Raw genomic sequence first — 22,358 nt, forward strand, 5'->3', positions numbered from 1 at the left:
CTGGGAACAAGGAATTGCTACGATTTATTCTTCTTAAGCACAACTAATGGAGCATAACTAACTGAGCAGTTGACCTTTTAAAAGACCATATTAACTGATGTATCCATTAAACCTTTTTCATTTCACTGTCATATTTTACACCATAATGCATGGCAGCATTTATCTGGGGTTACCAGAATGTGTCAGGGTGAATGGACTGAATCAGTTTTCAGTAACACTGATGGAAGCCCAGAGTAGCTTTGTTTGGATCTCACCCTTGCTCTCAGCCTGACCAAACTACTTCTAATTACAGTCAAAAAGTCTACCTGTTCAAATGGGTCATTCCTCTTGTGCTGGTATAAGAAAGAACTCGGCTTTCTGGTGCTTACATCAGTGTAGCCAGAACCAAAACCCAGGACTAACTCCTGAGCAAATTCATAGAATCATTTGTGAAAGTGAAGTGTGATGCACGTTGCTGAGGTATGATTTGGAAGCAGGAAGGAATGTGGTTTGTTGTTTTCCAGATAATAGAAACGCTACTGGGCACTAAGGTACCTTCCTTATCTGATCCATTTAAATTCAGGTATTTGAAAGCTCTATCCATATGCATTATTCCGAGCTGTCCACAGAGCAGAACAGGGCAATTTATGGGGATAGCACTGCATGGAAGAGTCTGCATGAGCTTCCTGTCAAAATACTTCTGCGTTACTGTTCTGTTGCATCACTTACTAAAACTTTCATTTATCACATTCTTCATTTAACACAACTTTAAATACTGCTTTCCCCCCTCTTTTGAACCATGGCCTTTAATATTTAATTATTTAATTGTTTTTTTTCTCTGGATTTCAAATATTGGTTTTGATGCTTATTTTCGTTTTGTGTTTTATCCTTTTATTTTGGTTTTTATTCTATCACTTCTCCATCTCTTATACGTAGCTTATGTCCCTTTTAACATCCCCCCATCAGCCCCCTCCTCCTCCCCCTGCCTCTGCCTCACCCTCTGCTGTTCCCAACGGCCCCCAGTCTCCCAAGCAGCAAAAGGAACCCCTCTCCCATCGCTTCAACGAGTTCATGACCTCCAAACCCAAAATCCACTGCTTCAGGAGCCTAAAGCGCGGGGTAAGTTCTCCTCTGGATACCTCTCTCTCTCTTTTTCTTTCTCCTTTCTTTCTTTCTTGCGCTTTTATTGCACGTTCTGTTATGTAAAAACTTGTTTTGTTTTGTGAATGAATCCATTGTGTTTTATCATAACATGCAGACAAATCCAAGGAATCCCAACCTATAAAGCCATCTGTAGTCAAAACCCCCACAATGAAACCACAAAAAGTACAGTTGCTGATGGAAATGACCCATTTGGAGGGATTGTCCAAAGTGTGGAAGGAAGAGCTAAACACTGTGATACTCATGTAGAAATCAAAGTCATTAATTTAGTAGCCACATACATCTGTGGTAGAGTAGATTTGGAAGAGCAGCATTCAGAGGTTTACTCTGTTCTGATGCTGCATGTTGTCTGCCTTAATGTGAGAAGTTTTCCTCTCTGCAGGGTGGATTCAGAAGGAGGAGAATAAATCAGGAAAATAATTCCAACTGCAGTTGGTGCAAATCTGGGTATTTCCCTGAAATGATCTGACACCTCCTGCTGCAGTAGTAGGAAGATGACTCCCCTGTATTTTATGACCAAGTATGCTTCTATGAGCAACTTCTGATCCAGACATTCAGTGTCAGCTCGTGCTTCAAGTGCTGCAGTGTTAGCTTGCTTAGTCAGTCTGAGTCTTATGATGAGATGTCAAAGATGAACTGATTCTGGGTGGTAATAATTGCTTATATGGTACATGTGTGTGTTAAGCCAGGGCTGCCATGTGGGTGGAGATTGAGGGGGACCAAATTTAATGTTCCCTGCAGCTACTTCCATTACAGTTAGCTCTACGTCTTTGGGGTTGATGCTTCTCAAGGACCTTAACCACATCCTGTAGCATGAAGTTTCAATAAGAAAGGAAGGTTGGATTTGATTCCTGTAGAGAGCCAAAGAAATCCTGCTTCTCCACAAGTGTCACGTCTGCCTTTGGACCTCCTTGAGCAGACAGTGTGGGTTAAACAGTTTTTAAAGTGTCCACAGAAAAATTGAATTCCTGCCATGCTCTTTAACTTCTTTCTAATTAATTTTAAATGTTGGGCTTTTTCCCCCAACAGTTTTTATTCTTTACACTTTAAATGCCAATCAAATATCTTTGCTGAAGTACAAAGTTGAAAACCTTGTAATAGCTGCCATTCTTGCAAACAGTGGAGGAAAGACATTAACTGAGAGTTTGCTAAACTTTATGATGAACTGTAGCAAAGCCAGGTTAAAAATGGCAAGTTCATGGTCCTTCCCTGCACACAGTAGCATGCAGAACTGTAGGCCAGACAGATCTGTTCTGGGCATTTCCCATAAAGTCCACAGACTTTGTTGGTTTCTGAACCATCTTTCACTTCCCAGTGCTACGATGCACACAGTTTGTTATGTTCTGTGTGCAAAAGCTTTATCAGTCCAGGCAGGCTCCAAAACACAGCTGAGATGTTCTGAGGGATCAGGGTTTGGGGTCTTCTCCTGCCAGATGCTGGTTTAGGCATTATATGACGCAAAGAAGCTGAAAGCCTCTGTGGCTGACCTTGGGGATTCACCTGGGTCTAGATCAACATCTTGTGACACATCACCACTGGTTTAAGTTCAATGTCCCTGTCTCCTTTCCCGCTGGTAGCGTAGGACGGAAATGTGGCCTCAATTTTCCTAGGTCAGCTACTCTGTTCCTGTCACTGACAGCAGCTGTGGCTACATTGGTAAACCCATGTTGAAGTGTTTGTGTTAAATGTTCTCCTTGGTCATCTTCATAAGCAGTAAGTAAAATGACAGGTTCCTGAGATAGAATACTCCATTTTTCAAACAAAAAGATGACTTTTATCTCCCCAGAAGCTTGCACATGGTACAGTTGTGCTTAAAAAATGCTGGCGTAGTAGGGCTTTGACTCCTGGGTTAAGGTCCTTAGAATTATTTCCTCCTATAAAAATTACAGGAAGGAGACACAAGTGTTCAGTGTTTTAGAAGGTTTTTCAGAGCAGACACTAACAGCAAGGAAGTGACTGCTTTAAAAAGCCCAAATTCTGCTCCAGGGACTGCACTGACATTTAGGGCTGGAGCTGTATAAAAGTAGAGCTGATTTCAGTGGGGAACTGTAGTGGTTAGTTACAAAGAATTGGGAACACTGCTGTAAACAACATTGTCTCATCTGGTTACAGACAGTACATGGGAAAAAGATGTTTTATACCGGGTGGTTTTCAGTTCTTTCCCAGGGAATTGCCATTTGATGGGACTTTCAGAACCTAAACCCATCCCATTTCACTGGGGAAGCGGGAAGTTTCTAAGTTGTCCAAAGGCAGCTTCTGTAAATGTACCTCCTTCCCTCAGTTGCAGTTTAGCTCAGAGCATCTTCTCTCAGTGGCTTTTATTGGGGGAGACAAGTCTTTCAGTTCTGCTTCTGCAGCAGCAGACCTGGAGGATGTGCCAGGTAGTGGCTGTCTTGGGGGGCACCAAGACTCTTTGGAGAGAAAGGCAGTGCTGATGGTGAGGGCTTGTGTTGTGATCTAGTGCCCCAATAGTGCCATTCACAGTACAGAATATTGAAAAGAGTGCTGAATATTTCAAACTTGAATTGAAAATACTAGTTTGCAGTTCCATGGGCGCTTCTCAAGTGTGTATTTCAAATGTACAAATTCTTATTTAGTGAGTATTTGGCCATATAAAAGCAATTATAACTATTTGCTTTTAATATTTCCTGAAGAAAGGCCATTATTTTACTTATTAACTATCTGAGAAGTCTTAAATTCTGCATACCATATTGGTTTGAAAGGTGAAATAATGAGAACAGTTTCCTACAGTCTACTCTGGAATCCCTCAAGTTTCTGCTGACAAGTTCATTGAAAATGTGCAAGGAAAAGCTATTGCTAAATCTTCATTTAAACCTTTCACTATGTTCTCTTTCTAGTTCATTTCCTTCCCCTGCTAGCTACCAGGATGTTTGTATGTAAATACTTTTCCTGCCTGACTCATCCTATGGAGTTGGAGGACAGTGTTCAGATGGTGTCTTTTTCCAAAAGGGCTAATTCAGGCCACTTGGTTCATGTAGAAGTGCAGAGTAGGAGAGGCTGCAAAGCTCTGGCAGCTTGCTCTGTCTGATTTGAAAACGTGTCAAGTTCCCATTTCATAGGTCCTTGGTGATTTGTGTCATGCAAATGGTCAGACTAAAAGATCATGAATGTGCCATATGACTGTTAAAAATAAAGTCATTCTAACCAGTTAAAAAAAATAAATCAGGAATCGCTTCCAAATCCTGTTAATTTCTCAGATGAAAAGTGAGTGGTTGGCATTTGTTTCAGCTGATGTGGTTGATAGGTCCTCCTTGATATTCAGCACAGCTAGGCAATGCTGTTAGTTCTGCTTTTACCATATTAAGTTTTATGAGATTTCATTTTCTCAGTTCTTTACCATCCCCCTGTCAAATCCAAAAGCATCTGGATTTTGCTTAGGAGCACAAGCAGCGGTGCTACAAATACTGGATTGTGATGTTACCAAAGAAATTAGGAGGACATAGAGGAGAAACTGTCCTCTACACAGAAGAACATTTGCTCTGTACAGAAGTACATCAGGGAAGCAGCTCTTGGAAAGGTCGTGCAGGGAGCCAGCAGGACAGCACAGTGTAACAGAGCTTTGGACACTGAATAATTTCATTTGCTCTGCACTGCTGGTTTTGTTCAGAGGCAGAATCCCTCTCCAGCCAGACACCTTGCAGGAAAGGTAGCCACAAGGCATTGAAAATAGTATTTTAGAGTATTCAACCAAATTGTCCTGCAGGTCATTCCTGGCTTTGTTGATAACTGGGTTCTTTACTGCTACAAAAGCCCCAGTAAGGGTTCATTTATATCAGAGGAAACTGGATCATACTCCCTTTTTTGCACTGGCTTAAGGAATAAGTGAAAGAAAATGAGCTACTTAATGTGAACAAGTGCAGTAGATACTAAGAGCTTGCCTGGTTAAATACCAGCAGCAGAACTGCACGTTGTAATTGATCCTTGAAATATAACGAGTGAATGGATTCCCATGACATCTCTGAGATCTGAACGTGTCTGAAGAGACAGTATGTTTTAGTAATTTCCTTATAAAATTTCAGGTTAGCATCTAGCGTTGCATTTGGAAAGAGAAATTATGAAGCTGAAGTGGAAAAATCACTGGTGACTGTTGAAATGAATTATATAATTAGTAATGATCTGTCCTGTGCCTGCTCTGGTTTTAATTTTGCTTCCAAACCAAAAATCCAATGAATCTTGTTTTTCATGGAAGGAAGCAGATGCCTGAACAATTTACAGCAGATGCAAGGTTAGTGTAGAGGCACCAATACCAGTATCAGTGCTCACTGCCAGTAAGAAATCCTAGTCTGTTAAAAATAAATAATAAATAAAATATTTAGGTGCTGACTCTTGTCACTGTCTCTGGTTTTCTAATCACATTTTTTGTATTCTCCTCGAAGCTTCTTTCTTCTAACCCCAACAGCAGAAATGTCCATTATAGAGAATACCATGAAACTGTTACAGCACTTACCATGGATCAGAAATAGAAGGGGAACAAAAAGAAGTCTCTTTTACACAGGTTCTATGAGTGCTGTTTCTAATAGCTCTTTAAAAAGGCAGAATAAAATAGTGAACACTTCCCTCTTTAGGGAAGTTTAAGTCAGAAAAGTACGAGAAATGAGGAACCAACTACGTAAGTTATAATTTCATTTATGCTTGCTCTGCTTTTTCTAATTCCTTTTTCAGGACCAAAAACCCCCTCTGTATTCTGCTAGTTGATATTAATTTTGTGTTCTTTTGTTTTATTGCTGTAGTGGCAGTAACATCAGCACCTTTTTTTAAAGAGCAGTACTTCTGAACTAACAAAATCCAGGGGTAGAACTTACACCCTTGAATTATTCTGTGTGACATGATGTGTCCTTTTCTCCCTTACTTCGGAGACTTCGGGTTGTGATTAAGCAGAGTGGATGGGTCTGGGAGCTGGGATGCAGATATTGCTGTCATTATCCAAGTTCCAGGCTCCAGATGGTTCCATAAGGCACATGGAGGGATTTTTGTGGTTTCCTTTTAAGTGGAAGTTGTTGACTTCATTAAAACACGATTTTATTTCCATTGCACCGGTTATGTTTTCTCTTACCATCCCGTCTGTGCCGCGCTGTGCAGTCTTCTCCCTCCGCACTCAGCTGTTGGTCTGCCTGAGTGATCAGGACTTTGGTCTGTGAGCATGCAGAAACAGCGAGCAAACCACCTCCCTCATACCTGCTCTCTTCCCTTCCCCTGGGAATACTCGTAGTCTAACCTAAGTCTATGTATCTGTGCCAAGACCAAGATTTTTTGGTGGGTGGTGTCGTTAAAGAGAGATGTTTTCTGACTTGTGTGTTTAAACTAGAGTCTAAAATCACTGTATCTTTTGATTTTTGTGAGAATGCTTAAACTCTAAATATCTAAGAAGCTTCCACGTTGCACTTAAAGGCTTGTTAAAGGCCAAAGCTGTCTTTTGCTGTAGAAGCAGTAAACACAGAGGTGCCGTGCTCGTCTCCAGTGTAACGGATGTGTTTTCTCTTGCTGACTCACCAGCAGACACAGTCTTTGTATATTCACAAAGAGCTCATGAAGAGGACTTTAGGGACACCCACGTGTGCCATTGAGGCTAGGGAATATGTTGTAAGTCCACGGATGGTGTGATCAGCCCATACAGTTGCTACACAGTCGCTAACCCCACTTACAATGCCCTTAGAGTGTGCTGTGGAAATGCGCTTGGTAAAAGATAAAAGGAGAATTTGGCAGGAGGCAAGTGGCAGCTTACTGTGTTACGTGCAGGAAAGATATGTCTGCTATTCCTAGAAATGCTGAAATTGGCAAAATTAAAGTAGCTGGACCTGTGCAATTCAGAGTAAGTACTACAAACAGGTTCCAGGCATTTATTCTGTGTTATTTCATGAATGCAGTGGAGCACCATGAGCCAACGCCTGATGGACAGCAGTGCAGTGACACTGCCTTGGTCGTGGAGCTTTTGGAACCTTCCCTGAACTCTCTAATGATGAGAGTTTATGGAATCAAGATATGTGACCTCTAAATCTGATATTTGGATAAAGCAGAACATGGGGAGATTGTTACAGGACTGCTAAGAAAGAAAATTACCTGTTGGTTGTGTGGAAGTCCAGTGATTGATTTCAGCCCATTTTCTGTAAGTGAGGTTAGTGTCCGTGACTGTCCAATAACACATGGACTTGCTGGCTTTCATGCTCTCTCATGTGTTATTGAAGCTTGTGGCTCTTAGGCTCATTTTTTCCCTTCAAGACTAAGCTAGACTTGTTTTAAATTGACAACTTGAAATGGATTTGTTAATTCTGAAGAAATGTGACTTACTTGATCATTTGGGGAACAAATGCCCCTGTTCTCTCAGGAGCTGTGAGCAAGTTTCTAGCTGTGAAAACCCAACAGAATGGGCCAAAGTAGTTCTTTAGTGTTTAACGCAGATTTATTTTCAGTCTGCTTTTATTTGTTTCTAGAAACTGAATCACTGTCATGTAAAATTATAAATACATTTCAGAAATGGAAAACTGTGAATATGACTTATTTCAGCATTTCATTGTTTCCAGTCTACGATCTGCTTTGTTATTTGTACTGGTTATAACAATCCCTGATGTACTATTTGGAAATGCTATTAATAAGTTCTCTATTTTTGTCATACTTAACAGCATAAGAATTCGGCATAGAGTGTCTATAATCTCTTTCAAATTTGCTGAATTTACAGCAAAAGAATAGTCTTGATGCAGATGATTCTTTGCAGTAATGTAGTGCCTTTAGAGTGAGTAGTGTTTAGCAACTAGCGCATGTAGCATACATTTGTGCCTTTTATAGAGTGCTTCATAGGTAAATATTTATTCTGCACCATGAGTCTTGTCTGTCTATATGTACAAGGATCTCAATTTGTGCTGATCATGTCTATGCTAAAGTTCACAGGAGTGCTAAAGCAATTAGGCAAACCAAAAAGCTGCCGATGCTGAATTTCTTCAGCTGCCTATTTTAGCCCATTCTTTCTCCTTTCTGTATGATTATCCTCTCAAATGGATTGGGTTTGTTTGGTTTTTATAATGGCCTCTTAGCTGTGAGAGTGAATTTCTTCAGTGCACTGTGATTATATTATCATGTGTTTACTTCCTAATGGACTGAACTTCAGAGGGAAGTTTAACCACTGCATTGCCACTGAGCACACCAGCTCAAATGGGGTATTTCACTATTTCAAGGCCATCTATTTTCCCTGACTGGTTGGTGTCTGTTGCTGCACAAATTCCAGTAACTGATGGGAATTGTTACTTTTTTTAAGATGTGTATTTCTCAAATCATGCTGTCAAAACCACCGCAGGTGTGGAGCCACCTTTACTGACTTTAAATCCGATCCTAATGAGCTGTGCTCTTGCTCAAAATGGAGCATCTGAGAGCACCCTGCCCAGGAGCTGTTGGTAGCAAAATACCAGAGAGCTTTTGAATGGGAAGAGGTTCTGGAGCCTGAAGCACAGATCGTTGCCTGGAGTGAGAGGCAGTTTCCAGCTTCTACATTTCTACTGTCTTTAACATCAAGCACGTGTGTTTATGCACTTAAAAGTTCCTTTCGTTGTTGGAGCATTTATCAACTATCCCCAAATAGCTGTAGGAGAGGCACAGTGCAGATTGCTGGAGGAGGAGCCTGGCTACAGTCTTGATTCTCCCTTTAAAATCAGACTTGCTGTCTTGAACAGCAGCTACCTTGTGCTCTGTGGCACTGAACAGAAGAGCACACTGTTGGTGTCTGTATCTCTCAGAAAACCTTTTGAATTGCAGCTGTCAAAACATCTTGCAACACTGGAAGAGGCTTTGGTTAACCTTGGTGGTCAGCTGCATGTGTTCACCCAGCACTTTTGTGAGGCCTCCAGCACTGCTGAGGGCTGTACGTGCAAGTGATGTAGGGCAGAGGCAGTCGTGCTGCTGCAGAGGCTCTATGAGCTTCCACTTCTTACTTTCCCAGAGCAACCAGAAGATAGTGTTTTGGCTCTGCACTATGAAATGTGGTACCTCTTGAAGAACTGGATCATGTGTATCATCTAAGGAGCCTGAATAATGTTTTACTGTGCTGTCATAGAATCAATTTGATGTGAAGAGGTTTGGGTTTTTTCCATTCTTCTTGGACATGACTTGGTCTGACTATGGCCAAAGTACATCTGAGTATTTGCTTTTAATTGTTCAAAAATGCAACAGCCTGGACAGCACTGGGATCAACAGGGATGTTTCAGGGATGTTGTCCTTTGCAGATAGACCTGAGAGCTAGGAAATCACTGGAGATCCCACTGTGCTTTTGCTGCTGGAGGCTGAGTGATGTTCTTACCTCTTAACTGAGTTTTTCTAGATGTTATTCCTCTTCTCTTAAGCCCTTGCATAAAGTGGTCGATGCTTGGTGACTGCATTTCAGAAAGTTTCTGATCTAAAGTGACTTGCATAGATTTGCAGGTTCTGATCTTTTCCGCTGCAGAGATGTTTCTGTAATGAGATAAATCCCTGTTGTTGTAGCTGAGGCAATCAATCCAGGCCAGATTTTCACCTGCTAAAGCACATGTGTAGAGGTACGATGCTTTTCCATTTCTCTTTCCGGTGAGGAAACGGCAGCTGACTGAGAACACTTGTGAACTTTTGCACAGATCTGTTAGTGTTACCCATTTTGCCTTCCAACAGCAAGGGGATTATGTGTCATTTTATTGTAACATCAGTCTGAAAAAGTTCCTCTTCTACTGATGCATTGTTGTTTTTTCTCTTTCTCCCCCCCCCACCCTGTTATCTCTCCAATTTTTACATGAAGCTTTCTCTCAAGCTGGTAAGCAACATTTACAGCATGCCTGTCCTGTGTTTTAATCACCATTTTCTGTGTATGTTCTAATGTGCACTGTGCCACAATATGACATGACACTGAAATTAACTGTTAAATTTGTTTCTTCTTTGTTTGCTTTTTTTTTTGTTTGATATTTATCAGATAAATTTGAATACACAGGTCTGGAGTCTAATAGAGGTGATCAGAATTCAGTCTTTCTAATAAGCTGCTAAAAAATTAACTCTAATATATAGTTTAGTTTTCACTTTTATAATCTAGGGCTATGAAAATGTAGAAAACACATTTGAGTAATTCTGCCACTGAATACGTACACATTAAAGCATTTAAAGGAAAATAACACACAAAGGTCTCTGCTTGCTGGAGCTTTTCCAGAGAGAAATGCATGTCTTTATGTAACAGAGCTGCAAAGTTTGCTTTCCATGTCCAGGTATTACTGGAAATCTGCATTACTATCACCTACATTTTACAGCCCTATGTAGTCCTTCAGAATAACTAATAATTATATTAATTGAAGTTCTGTAAACCTTAACCAACAAGGTTAACTCAGTCTGATTTGAATTCACAAATGGAGAGCTATACATATGTATGAATCCTAAATTCTATCTTGGATACAGCTGGGAAGGTTTCTTGAACTACGGTAAGATAATATGTTACTGAGTGGAAAGGGAAGGGGTGGGCATACTTGGGAAAGCAAATTACGTGCTGAATTTCATACCCAGGGTACTGTATGGCTTGAGATACTCCACACTTTGATATGTTCCTGACAGCTTGCCTACATTCCTTTGCCCTTTGGTAGTGCAGTAGCAAGGAGAATGTGGCTGGTTTGCTGACCAAGCATGCAGGAGCCACCAGGTGCAGTTTTGGAGAGCTTCAGATCTGCAGTAGTGCCTTAACTGTGTTAGCTTGAAAGTTTCCTTATTCCTCACCAGTTAGTGCCTTTAATTACTCACTTCCCCCTCCACATATGTTGTTGAATACATCATTGTGGACCTGCTCTGTTCATAGCAGCTTATTCTGAGGAGACATGTAGGCCAGGAAAGTTCCCTCATGTATGTAGCTCTGGAGGTTCAGGTCTTGCTGCTGCTCTTTCAACACAGTGACTTGCTTGGGCTCAAGTAGCAATATTGCTTCTCACTGAAGACCTGTGGTAGGTCTGAGGAATGATGGAAGTGTCCAGCTCACTGCCAAACCTTGGTCTTTTGGCTGTTGCTAAGCCACTGTTCTGGTAGTACTATACCAGGGCTTTCCATTTGTTGTTTTCCTGGTCACAGTGCTGTGTGTTGGGTATCTGAGCTAAAGCCTTTGAATGGAGGAATAATTAATCCTCAAATAGATGGCCTTCCCCAAAAAGTTGCATGAATGAGATGTGCAGAGAGGGATGAGACCTGTGTGCACCTCTGGCAGAGGAAATCAGCTTGCTTGTGATCTCCTTTTGGATCCTAGCTGTAAAAGAGCCAAACCTGGGGATGATAAACCTTGTGTTCTCCCCATGTGTAGCTTCAGCCCAGAAACTGGTCCTAACACGGCCTCTTTTTTCACAGTCCTTCATCTTGAAACAATTGCATCCTAAATCCCAGGGTTATGCAAGGAAATCTAGTGAGACTGGCTCTGCTGGTCCTAGGATAGCACATCAAAAATAGCACAGGTTTCCCTCCACCTCACTGTTAAAGCATTTCTAGAAACGTAGGCAATGTCCACTACTTGAGAGGCAGCCCAGGTGTAGTTCTGCATGGAATGTTCCCAGCATGTGCAATAATTGCTCCTTGACTCTTCCTTTTGGAGGAGGAACTGTAGCTTCTGTTGAGTTCACCTCCTAGTCTGGGGCATGCATTTCTATGCAACACTAATGCTTTGGTCTGAAGCATTGTGAGTGAATTTAATCCAGTGTAGGGCTTTTGAATGAAGTTGAAGAATCAAAAAGAAGATGCTTTTCCAAATGTGTCTGAGTTACATCTCTTTCATTCTCCTAATGTATAACTGGGGATTTTTTCAAGTGTATGTCTCTTCTGCTTAGAATTGAGACTGTTATGGTCTTTCTTCTAACTGCTTTTTCATTTTCAAAGCTACCTTCAGATGCTTTGCCTTAAAAAGATATGCATGGCTTCAGTGTGTAGGTTATCTGTAAAAGATGTTGAATCACTCATGCCTAATGTGATGTGCAAAATATTATCATTAAAGAATGAATGAAAACAGATCTCTCTGGTACCATCCACAAGTAATGTAAGCACTGCTAGGACTTCATGTGGCTAAAGTTTCAGCATCAGTGTAACTTCCACACTTGTTTCCTTCATTTGTCTTAAATTTGCTTTCTTATTGTCTTATAAATGGAATTTTAAGTGTATTATTACACAGATGATCAAGACTTAATTTTAACTAAAAGGCCACCTTTAACTGAAAATCAATAAGCAACAATTTCATTAGGCCTGTTCTGTTATTTATAGATGGCTAGACCAGAGGAGGAGATGACCTGTCTGTAGTTGTCCTCCATCCCTCTGGCACCCACACATTTTCTTTCTAAACAGCTTGTTCTGCAATTGCAGAAGAAAGAGAACAGTGTCTGGGGGCACATTCAGTGCAGAGTTGAAAGGATCTAATGGGCAGCTTTAGTGGCAGTATGTCCACTACATCATGCTCCCCCGGGAGAGAGATCTGGCATTTTACTAAGAGTAATGTCGCAACTGGACACTGGATTTGGTTACTCAGCTTTCTGGCTTTACCGTTCTTTCTGCCACAGGCCAGTATTCCCCCTTAGAAATGGGATATGGAACGAGTAGAAACCAAAACAAGAAAAACCTGTACAAGTTTATGTGCAAGTACCACATTCCCTTATGGTGCAACTAGTTAGTATTGATGTGTGTTCAGTATAGCCCACCCAAACTTGTCCCCCTTGCCTTCTTGCAAGACAAAACTAGGAGGTACTTTGAAGAAAATAGTATGGATGTATTTTGCGTGTCATCTCTCTGCTGTATCAAATTGAAGCAATCAGGAAGAGGCATAGCATTTTGAAGGCAGAAAAAGGGTTTTCAAGCAGAACCACACCAAGGTAACCACTGTGGTCTTCAGATATTTTTTCTTCACTTATGATTTTAAATGGATTGATTCTATGGCTTTGATGTAACTCCTGATTTTCTATACTAGTACAAGTCAGAGAGGAGAAATTGAGAGACTTTGACATGGAAGGTGGATGCTGGAAAGTAAGCAGCATGTTTTTAAATTGTAAAATCCCAGAGGAAGTGCTTCTGTTATCTTCGTGTGTTCAGGAGAGTCCTGGCAGAAATTAACTGCTTTGAACCAACACTCAGACTACGTAGAGCAAGCCAGAAATTAGTGTGTACATGAGAGAGGTGACTGACACAGCAGTAAAAGCTGACAACTGCCCTTATGGGTGTGCTGTCTGTGGCAGAGAAGAGGAAGGCAGAAAAGATCAGCTTTCTGTGAGAATGGAACTCTTAAATAAAACCTGACAATAACTATGGATAAAAATAGTTTCTCAGCTTTGCTGGTGAATTCTGGCATTCCTTGTTGGTGATCTCCCTGTAGCCATTTGGTATGGAAGTGGGATATGGTCCTGGGATTAATTCTAAGGCATCCAGATACTATGCAGGGACTGATGACTCTCAGTACAAATGATAACAATGCTTCAGACCATTGTGATTTTGCACAATGATAACAAATCATTGTGAGCTGTTTTCAAAATGCAGTCCTGAAGGATTCTTTTCAGGCTTTGATTTTTCTTTTTTCCTGGTATTTCCTCCACCCCATTCCACTTTGTGCAGGGAGCAGGGCCGGAAGACTTCAGCAATCTCCCACCTGAGCAAAGAAGAAAGAAGCTTCAGCAAAAAGTCGATGACCTAAACAAAGACATACAGAAGGAGATGGATCAAAGGTATGTCCAAACCTCTTCGATGAAAAACGTTATAAGTAGTCTCATAGAACAGAAACAACTAAAATACAAGATGGTGCATAATAAAACCAAGGTTCTATGTTTGTTTCATGTGCTGTTCCAAGAAGAGAGCCTCCAGAGTTCACATATGGCTAAAAACACCTGAGAGCCACAAGGCTCTCCACAGCTCAGACGCTGGAATTGGTTATTTAATTCTGGCTGATGTAGGTCAGAGCTGGGGCAAAAACTGGCTTTCTGCTTATTCCATTCTCCCACCTCAGTGTAATGCACACCCTGCCCTTGGAATCGTGAGAAGATCCTGGTATAAGGATGGGAGTGATACAAGTGTAGCAACTGGAGACAGTTTTTCCTTCTTTCTGGAGCTGCTTCCTTGGGCTTTCGCAGGAGAGCAGCAGTTTAATCCTGAGCCAGACAAAGATCACGTTTGGATACACTTTGTTTGTTTCTTAATGTGAGCTATTACTGTATGATGGGCACAAGGAGATCCCAGTGAGGGGGGCTATTATGAGCATCTTCACGTTGTCAAAAGAGCTGATTGATTCGTGTGTATCTTGAGACTCTCCAGTCTGTAGCTTAGATTTCCTGGACGCAGGAAGATAATGACTCCTGTGCTTTTGTGGATGCTTTTTCTACAAGGCTGCATTTATCATTCTGGTTGAGAATAAGGCTATTTTAGTTACACGTTTTTGTCTTGATTCTGGCAGGCTGTATTTGTTGCTTTGTGTTTGTTCACAATCTGCAGTTGCATTAAAGATTCAGCGTGTTATGTTTGCAAAGAGACAGAACTTTTCTTCCTTGAATGATTCAGGACTTAGCCTCTCTGGTATTAGTCTATCCCTAAGTACTCATCTGCATTTATACAGATGTACTTACATTTTCCACTAGCTTGCTTTGAAGATCCTGTTTCTTTCGTATAATAAGCCAGACTTTCTTCTTTATGCTTTTTATCATAAAAAAGCAGGGAAAACTGCATGTGGTAATATGTTTTCTTATTCCTTTCTCTTTTTCTCTCTGTGGTATCTTATGTTTGTCTCTGTACAGATTTTCCTTTCTGCTTTGTGTTGATTCTGAGGTAACCCAACGTTAAAACTGGACATGAAATCAGAGCAGAAGGAAGTTATTTAAAATAAAGATAGTATATGATTGAGGAAGCAGCACCAGCAGTTAAATAAGAGTTAAAATAGTAATAATCATGACTCATATGCTTGCAGTATTGTCCCTTAGGACTCCAACCACAGAGCAGTCCCACTTCCTTGCCACCCACACTTTTCCCGATTTTCTATACACACAAAGCAAAGGCAGGCACAGGATTGCAATTGTCAGGAGTTTGGTGGGAAACTCTAAAATACAGAGAGCATTAACTTGAGTCGTGGGACTTCCATTAACCTTTCTCCCCCTGTCTAATGCCTAGAGAAAAGCTGAATAACTGGGCCAGTAATTGTAAGTCCACCCTTCTCTAAGCTCCAAAATGTTCATCATCATGCAGATAACTTTTTTTCCCTGTAAGCTCAGCCTCAGCTTGACTGAGGCCAAAGGCAGCACACTGCTGTCAGCAAGAGCGCTGCAGGCTTCCTAAAGGAGCTCATGAAGGCATCTACTACATCAGTCCTGGCCTTATGGTACCACATCCATCATAGCAAGCCTGAAAATTGCCATCTCTTTGCATTTGGCGTGTGGGTTGATGCGAGATACAGCCCCCAGAAAGAGTCTAGTATAAATGCTGTATAACTTAACAGGATGCAGGGTTACTTTATGTGGCCTAAGGTCCATCTGTCACAGTGCAGTGACAAATACAAACCATCTGGATTTAGCTTCATTTTAAGCAGTGTGAAATAAATATCTTGCAAATGATTTGGGTTGCGAAAGACAAACTGCACCAGGCAGGGTGAGAATTTCTGGTCAGCACTCCATTCTTATTATTAATATATCCACGTCCAGCTCTTTGTCCCAGTTTCTCAACTGGATTTCAGCCCATGATGAAGAATAATGATGCAACTGTTTGTCTGTGCCCCAAAAACTGGGGTGATAATTCATCTGGAAAGTTGAAGCTGTCACTGGTTGCAATGGTTATGTGAGGGGTTTTTTATTTTATATTATTTTCTTCCTCAGGGTTAGCAAATAGATATTATAGTGCAGAATAAAAGAACATGTCAGCCTAAAATCAATACCAGAGCCCTCCTTTTGCCTTGCAAAAGGCCACTGTCTAAGAATTCTGTCATTTTTCTGGTAGGATTCTTTACGTAGGGCACATAGAACTTGAATCATTCGGTCTAGATGTGCGGTGTTGGTACAAGCACACAATACATCTCCTGCGTAGCCCCACGGTCCTCAGCTGCCTGTAGAGCAAAGAGCTCCTTTTAACACAGGAGCTTGAAGAGTTTGGCTTGTGTACAATTTTGCTGTCACGTTACTCTGTAGGTAAAGGTGTCACTTGCTTTTTGCCATCTCTGACTGAATTCTCTCTGGCAAGTGATTTTACTGTTACTTCTTTCATGGCTGGTTCAATACAGGGCAGAAGACCCTGTCTGGATGTTCTCAGTTATTTTTGGAACAGATTAGGCTTGAACCACAGAGTAAAGAAGAGGCAGTTTATTATCCTTCTGTTTGTCCCCAGCTGCACTAACACTTCCATGTTTTATCTTTGTTCTGTCTCTCAGAGATGCCTTAACAAAAATGAAAGATGTGTATATCAAGAACCCACAGATGGGAGATGCAGCGAGTGTGGACCACAGACTAGCAGAACTTGGACAGAACATTGAGAAGTTACGATTAGAAGTTCAGAAGTTTGAGGTATGGGAAGAGACATTTCAGTGAAAAGCAGCTCAGCTGATGCTGAGTTCTAAGCAGATGCTTCATTGCTTTTCCAGATGTGTTGATTGAGTTTTCTTCCTATGCTTGGGTAAGTGCTACTTAAGCACTTGGATTAATTGAGATCTTTGAGCCTGTTTGTGTAACATGGATATACACCATCTCTTGCGACTGTCGGCCAACAGTCCTGCTGTTTAATTAGCCAGGGAAACCAAATTGTGTTAATTGGAGGGTAAGAGTAAATGTAGTGCTCTCTGGACTGCCCAGAGGGGTTCAGATGCTTAATTAATGAAATAATTGGAAGCATCGTGTTACAAATGTCTGGAAAATCAGAGGACCATAAGTGAAAGGCACCATTTATAGTCTAAGAGCAAGACAGAAGTAATCAGGTGAAATATGTTTTAAGGAATAGTCTGCCATTAACAGGAAGCTTCTTAGAGGTACAAAATCTCAAGAGCATAAGGAGTATTTGGAACTTATAATTACACAAGAAGGAACTTACAATTACACAAGAAGGATTATAGGCCTGAGAAAAGACTTCTCTAAGTTACACTATGTACATAAATAGATACAGCCCATGAATATTAGATGTTCCTTGTGGTTGTTGCCTTTACTATCCATTGCTTTCTTACCCTTTTGAAAATCACTGGCTCTTTCAGTCTCCCCAGCTTCAGCCCTCTTGCATTCAGCAGTCAGTGAGATGGCTGTTTCTGGTGTTACTGAGACTGCTATAAGCTCGAGATGGCTGTGTTTCTGGTGTTACTGAGACTGCTATAAGCTATCTCACATCTTGACTGTGACTACAGCAGCAGATTGTGACTCCCAACAGCTGTTGTTAACTGCTTCTCTTGGGTGTTTTCAGCACCCAGTGTCAAAAAAGAATTAAGTTTTCAGCAAGTTTGGCAAGACCAATGAGTTCAGTGTATATTTAATGTACAGAATCTATTCCCCTAACAGCTGCAACCCAAAGGAAAACTTAAACATGTTTACAGACTGGTTTTGGTTCTATAGTCTGAATGTCAAACATGACACAGCAAAGTAAAAGCAACATGTATCCCTTTGCAAGTTGAAGCAATGATGGGTACATGGGACCACTCTCCCCTTGCAGGGCTGGCTGGCGGAGGTGGAGGGCAGGCTGTCCATGCGCACGGAGGCCCGGCGCCAGAGCGGGCTCTATGAAGCCCAGAACACCTCAGCAGTGAACAGCTGTGCACAGGACCGGGAGAGGTACAGTATCTGTACAGAGCTCTTCAGGCTCACAACTGCCCCCACTTCCCTGGGCTTGTTAATCAGGAAAACTGTAGCTCTGCAGCGTTCTGAAACTTAGAAGATGGAACGTGATGATCTTTAAGGTCCTTTCTAACCCAAACTGTTCGATGATGCTGTAATTGTTCTATAACCAGACTCAATGCAGGCACTCTATGAAGTGTTCTGCGTACTGATTTTAGCATGTGCAACATCCCAGCTTTAAGAACTACTTTCTGAATATGATGAAATGTGCAATAGCCCCTCCACTCTCTGCTGTGAGGGCGAGTGAGGTGCATTATTTTACAGCTTTTGATGAGGAAAGTGGCTGGTGTCTCCCATCACTTTGTGAGAGCTGCTACAGCCAGTTCTGAGCGTGCTCTAGAATAGTCAAGCTGCTCCAGCTGCAATTGCTCACCTTGCCTTAGGTGTCCAGTAACTGAGTCATTCTCTTTGCTCCTGAGATTGGTTGCTATAGTGGCTGTGTATTTTCCTCTCTTGAGCAGCCCAGATGGCAGTTACACAGAAGAGCAAAGTCAGGAGACTGAGATGAAAGTACCTGCAACGGATTTTGACGATGAATTTGATGATGAAGAACCACTACCCACCATAGGAACATGTAAAGCGCTCTATACATTTGAAGGTATCACTCAAACTTTACTCTCACTTCACTTACTGTTTTGTTTAATTCATATGCCAAGGACAAGTTGAAAACATTCATTTAACTCCTGCAGTGCTTAAATAGACAAAGAAATGGCAAGTGAGGCTCTGGCATGGTCTGTTTTGTAGAGAGGCAAAAAAACAGCAATTACAGCAAGTTACACAGCAACTCCGCAAGAAAAAGAACCAAATCTCTGATGTCAGGACCACATTTATCTCATTCTTCGTGTACGCACCAGAATGATGTGCTCTTGTTCTTACTGCTTGTGGTGCAAAAGAGGTTGCATATGCCTTGAGCACCCACCACATCTGTGGTTCCCATTGTGCAGGAGACCCTAAACTCCACGTTACTGTTTTTCAGGTCAGAATGAAGGAACAATTTCTGTAGCAGAAGGAGAAATGCTCTATGTAATAGAAGAAGACAAAGGTGATGGATGGACACGAATCCGAAGGAATGAAGATGAGGAGGGCTATGTCCCTACGTCATATGTTGAAGTCTATTTGGACAAAAATGCCAAAGGTGCTATGACTTATATTTAATACTATTATTATTACTACTTTATTTGCTTTCACAGAGATACCCAACCCTGAAACTGCTCTGTGTTGCAGATAGAGCCTTTTAAAAGTCTGTACAATGCCACAAAGTGCATTATTTTGTACATGGACTAATATGGCTTGCTGTACTGCAAAACGTGCTTTTCGTTGCTCAGAGAAGGGTAGAGTGGTAGTCTGTCAACTAGAGGGAACCTTACTAGACAGTGCTTGTTCAACTGCCACTGCACGGCCAACTTAGTGCAGGAAACACAAAGCCATTTGGGATAACGCGGGCTCTCCTCAGATACCCAGGTGGCATCTCGGTCACATTCTTGTGAGTCAGCTGTTTGCCCCAAAACGATTCAGTGGAGTGTTACATAGGAAGTATTTTGGCTGCTATTTTGTGTCGCAGTGTGGTAGCTTTGCAGAGTGTAATGTGCTCTGTGGACCTTTTGGATTGAAACCTGGACTTCATTTACTTTGTGTTTGGAAGGGGAAGCAGAGATCTTGCCAAAACCTGCCTACACAGCGCTCTGCTCCTTGTTAAATAAGTAAAACATTAAGAAAGATCCTCTGATCTTTCCTACCTTGATACATTTCAGAAGATGTATTTGCTGTTTCAGATGAGCATAACTAATGGCTTAATCTTTTGCTCACACAAGATCAGTGGAGACATTCAGTGTTTTGACTCCACAGTCCTCTGTTTCTTTATTGCTATTAACTCCTCACAGATAGGTGTATTGTGTAAGCAAGCAGTGCTAAGGGGAGTCCTGGCTGGATTATGTACAGCTGGTGATGTAATACACCGAGAAATCAAAGATTTTAGTCCTGTTTCAAATCAGGATGTGTTTGAAGTTCACTGTTAAATAATTTGTGGGGTTTTTTAAGTCACTTAATCCTTCAGGTTATTGTTGTTTTCCCTAGATCTTAGAGCTCTTGGTGTGAAAGAAGCTGCCTCATCCAATTCAAATGAAAACTGAACCATTCCCACTGGGATTTATGGACAGTAGGAAAAGAGGAGTAGGACTGACTCTGTAAACAAACACTATAGCTTGATCAGTTCACTGTCTTGGACTCAGTATTAAGCAGTTCAGTGCCTTGTCTGCTGCTTGTCTGGGATCTGGCTTTATTTTGCCATAATACAGTAGTTTTGTATTTGTTTTGGCAAATCCAGGGTCAGTTGAGATGCAAAAAACTCAGCTCCTCTATTGTTTTTTATTAACCTTTGAAAGAGGAACATGGATCATACAATCTCCTTATGTCATGTTCAGAACAAGGCAGAAAGCGCAGAACAGGAGATCCCATCTCTTATCCTGGTGTTCTCTCCTGTGGAGATTGACTGCTTTGTGTGTGGCAATACTTGAAATCAACATCATTACTATGCTGCTGGAAAACTTGCTCAGCAGTGGAGGCTGCTTGAAACAGCTTAAGCTGGCGTGGCATCTGAATCTGCCTCACGTAAGGAGCATGGCTCTCCTGCCCTCGGCTACGCAGCGTGGTTCCCGTCAGTGGAACCCATCAGCAAATCACCCATTTACGAGCAGAGCAGCGGGTTGGGTGGGAAGGGAAGAAAAGCATCTCTCAGTCTTTGATTTACCCTTCTGGAGAGGCTGCTGCAGGAGTGTTTCTGGCAATAGCAGCCAGAAAATCGTGTCAGTGCATTAATGGTATAATGTAAGTTACAGGATGGTGCTGAATGATGGTAAAACTGCAGTCCATGCTGGGAGTGAAGGATGGTTCAGTTGCAGCCACTTCAGGAACAAAACCAAATGTATCTGTGAATGTGTAACGTGAAGGAACTATATTATTTACCTTTGCAGAAAATGCCCCAATAGCAGAATAAAGATTTGGGGGAAGTGCTGCTGTGTTTAAAAGACAAACTCGGTTGCAAGCTGCAGGTCTCTCATTTGACTTTTTAATATATTAGTTGAAGTGACTTTATTCAATCCTTGCAGCAGAAATAATGTCATCCTGAAAGTGACACCATAAATAATAAAGCATTTACAAAGTTCAGCAGTTCTTTCCTCTTCTTGGAAAGAAGCTTGAGCAGCTGGTGCCTCTCAAGGTTAGTTGGATGCAGGGTGGGAGCCCTCGCACCAGCTCTGAGTCCATCAGTGACTCTTTCATCAGCAGAATCAACTCTGGCTCAGGTGTATGAGGTTGTGCCAGTGCCATGAGCCAGAGGCAGCTCTGCCTGAGAACTGCAACTGCTGAATCCTTTGTGGAAAGCCTGTTGTCAGGGCTCTGGCCAACCTGAGACGAGCAGACAGGTAAGTCGTGTGCTGCAGTCACCTCCTCATCACAGCAGCCAAGCAATAGGGCTGTCTGTAAGGTTTACACTTACACCTCCACGTGCAGGGTGTTAGCAAACCCTCCCACAAAACCAACAGTAATATCTATAATATCTATCTTGTTCTGCCTTTTTTTTTTTCTTCCAGATGTGTACAAATCACTTGAGAAAATCTCTGAGTAGGTTTCATAGGCCTGTTCACCTCTTACCCCACTGGTTTGCTGCTACGGGTGTTTTAAGAGCTCTGTGTCAGAAGGTTTTCTTTAGAAGAGATGAATGCACATGTCGTGTCTCCATCAATGAAAGACTCTGTTAGGTACCGTCCACTCAGCTGATGCATGTATAAGTTCACCTCTTGAAATCTAGCTGTGCATCACAGCCGATGAAGCACTGGTCTGACTGTGCATCTGTTTAGTTGTAAACAGCATTATTATTGTCCTTCCTACTAGAAATGAGCCACCCAGTTCATGCTGTGATGCCTGCAGGAAGCTTACAAATGCTAAAAGCCATACAGACTAGGAATTGGATCTCTTGGATCTAAACTTACGTTTTGGGGCATACACCAACCTCTCACTGCTAGGGGATGAGGAAGAAAACTCCCCCGTGCACACAAAGTGTAGCTCCTTGCAGGGCTTTTCTGGCCCTGCCTGTCAGGTACCTGGTGCTGACAACTGTTGAACACAGGAACTTAGTTGCACCTTTTTGCTCAAGACTGACCATACTGTGTTATTGAAGATGGTACCTCATAATCTTCTTGGGAACAACCCCTCCATCACTGAGGGATGTTGTGAAATAGCAGGATACACAAAAGGACTGAAATAACCAGTTTGATTGAAACTCTCCGTTGCTCCCTTCTGCCAGAAAGAAAGCCTGGTTCTTTGGGTGACATGCAAGTAAGAGAGGCTGGTCTGTGAAGTTCAGCTTCCCAGTTAGCAGGATTTGGGAGCATTTCGGCTCCTTTGCCACTTGTGTCTGTT

General features: G+C 41.8%; 1 protein-coding gene across 1 annotated transcript in view; it reads left to right on the plus strand.

The window, feature by feature from the left end:
- FNBP1 (formin binding protein 1) overlaps positions 1-21,564 on the plus strand; it is a 63,323-nt gene extending 41,759 nt beyond the window's left edge. Inside the window, exons 10-17 of the mRNA XM_010024414.1 lie at positions 916-1,098; positions 9,911-9,925; positions 13,717-13,826; positions 16,502-16,634; positions 17,761-17,879; positions 18,404-18,540; positions 18,919-19,077; positions 21,530-21,564. Coding sequence (XP_010022716.1) covers positions 916-1,098; positions 9,911-9,925; positions 13,717-13,826; positions 16,502-16,634; positions 17,761-17,879; positions 18,404-18,540; positions 18,919-19,077; positions 21,530-21,564 — 891 coding nt within the window. The remainder of the gene's footprint in view (positions 1-915; positions 1,099-9,910; positions 9,926-13,716; positions 13,827-16,501; positions 16,635-17,760; positions 17,880-18,403; positions 18,541-18,918; positions 19,078-21,529) is intronic.
- Positions 21,565-22,358: the final 794 nt, after the last annotated feature.

This window comes from Nestor notabilis, unplaced genomic scaffold, assembly GCF_000696875.1.
Source record: "Nestor notabilis isolate BGI_N333 unplaced genomic scaffold, ASM69687v1 scaffold8441, whole genome shotgun sequence".
Taxonomy (NCBI): domain Eukaryota; kingdom Metazoa; phylum Chordata; class Aves; order Psittaciformes; family Psittacidae; genus Nestor; species Nestor notabilis.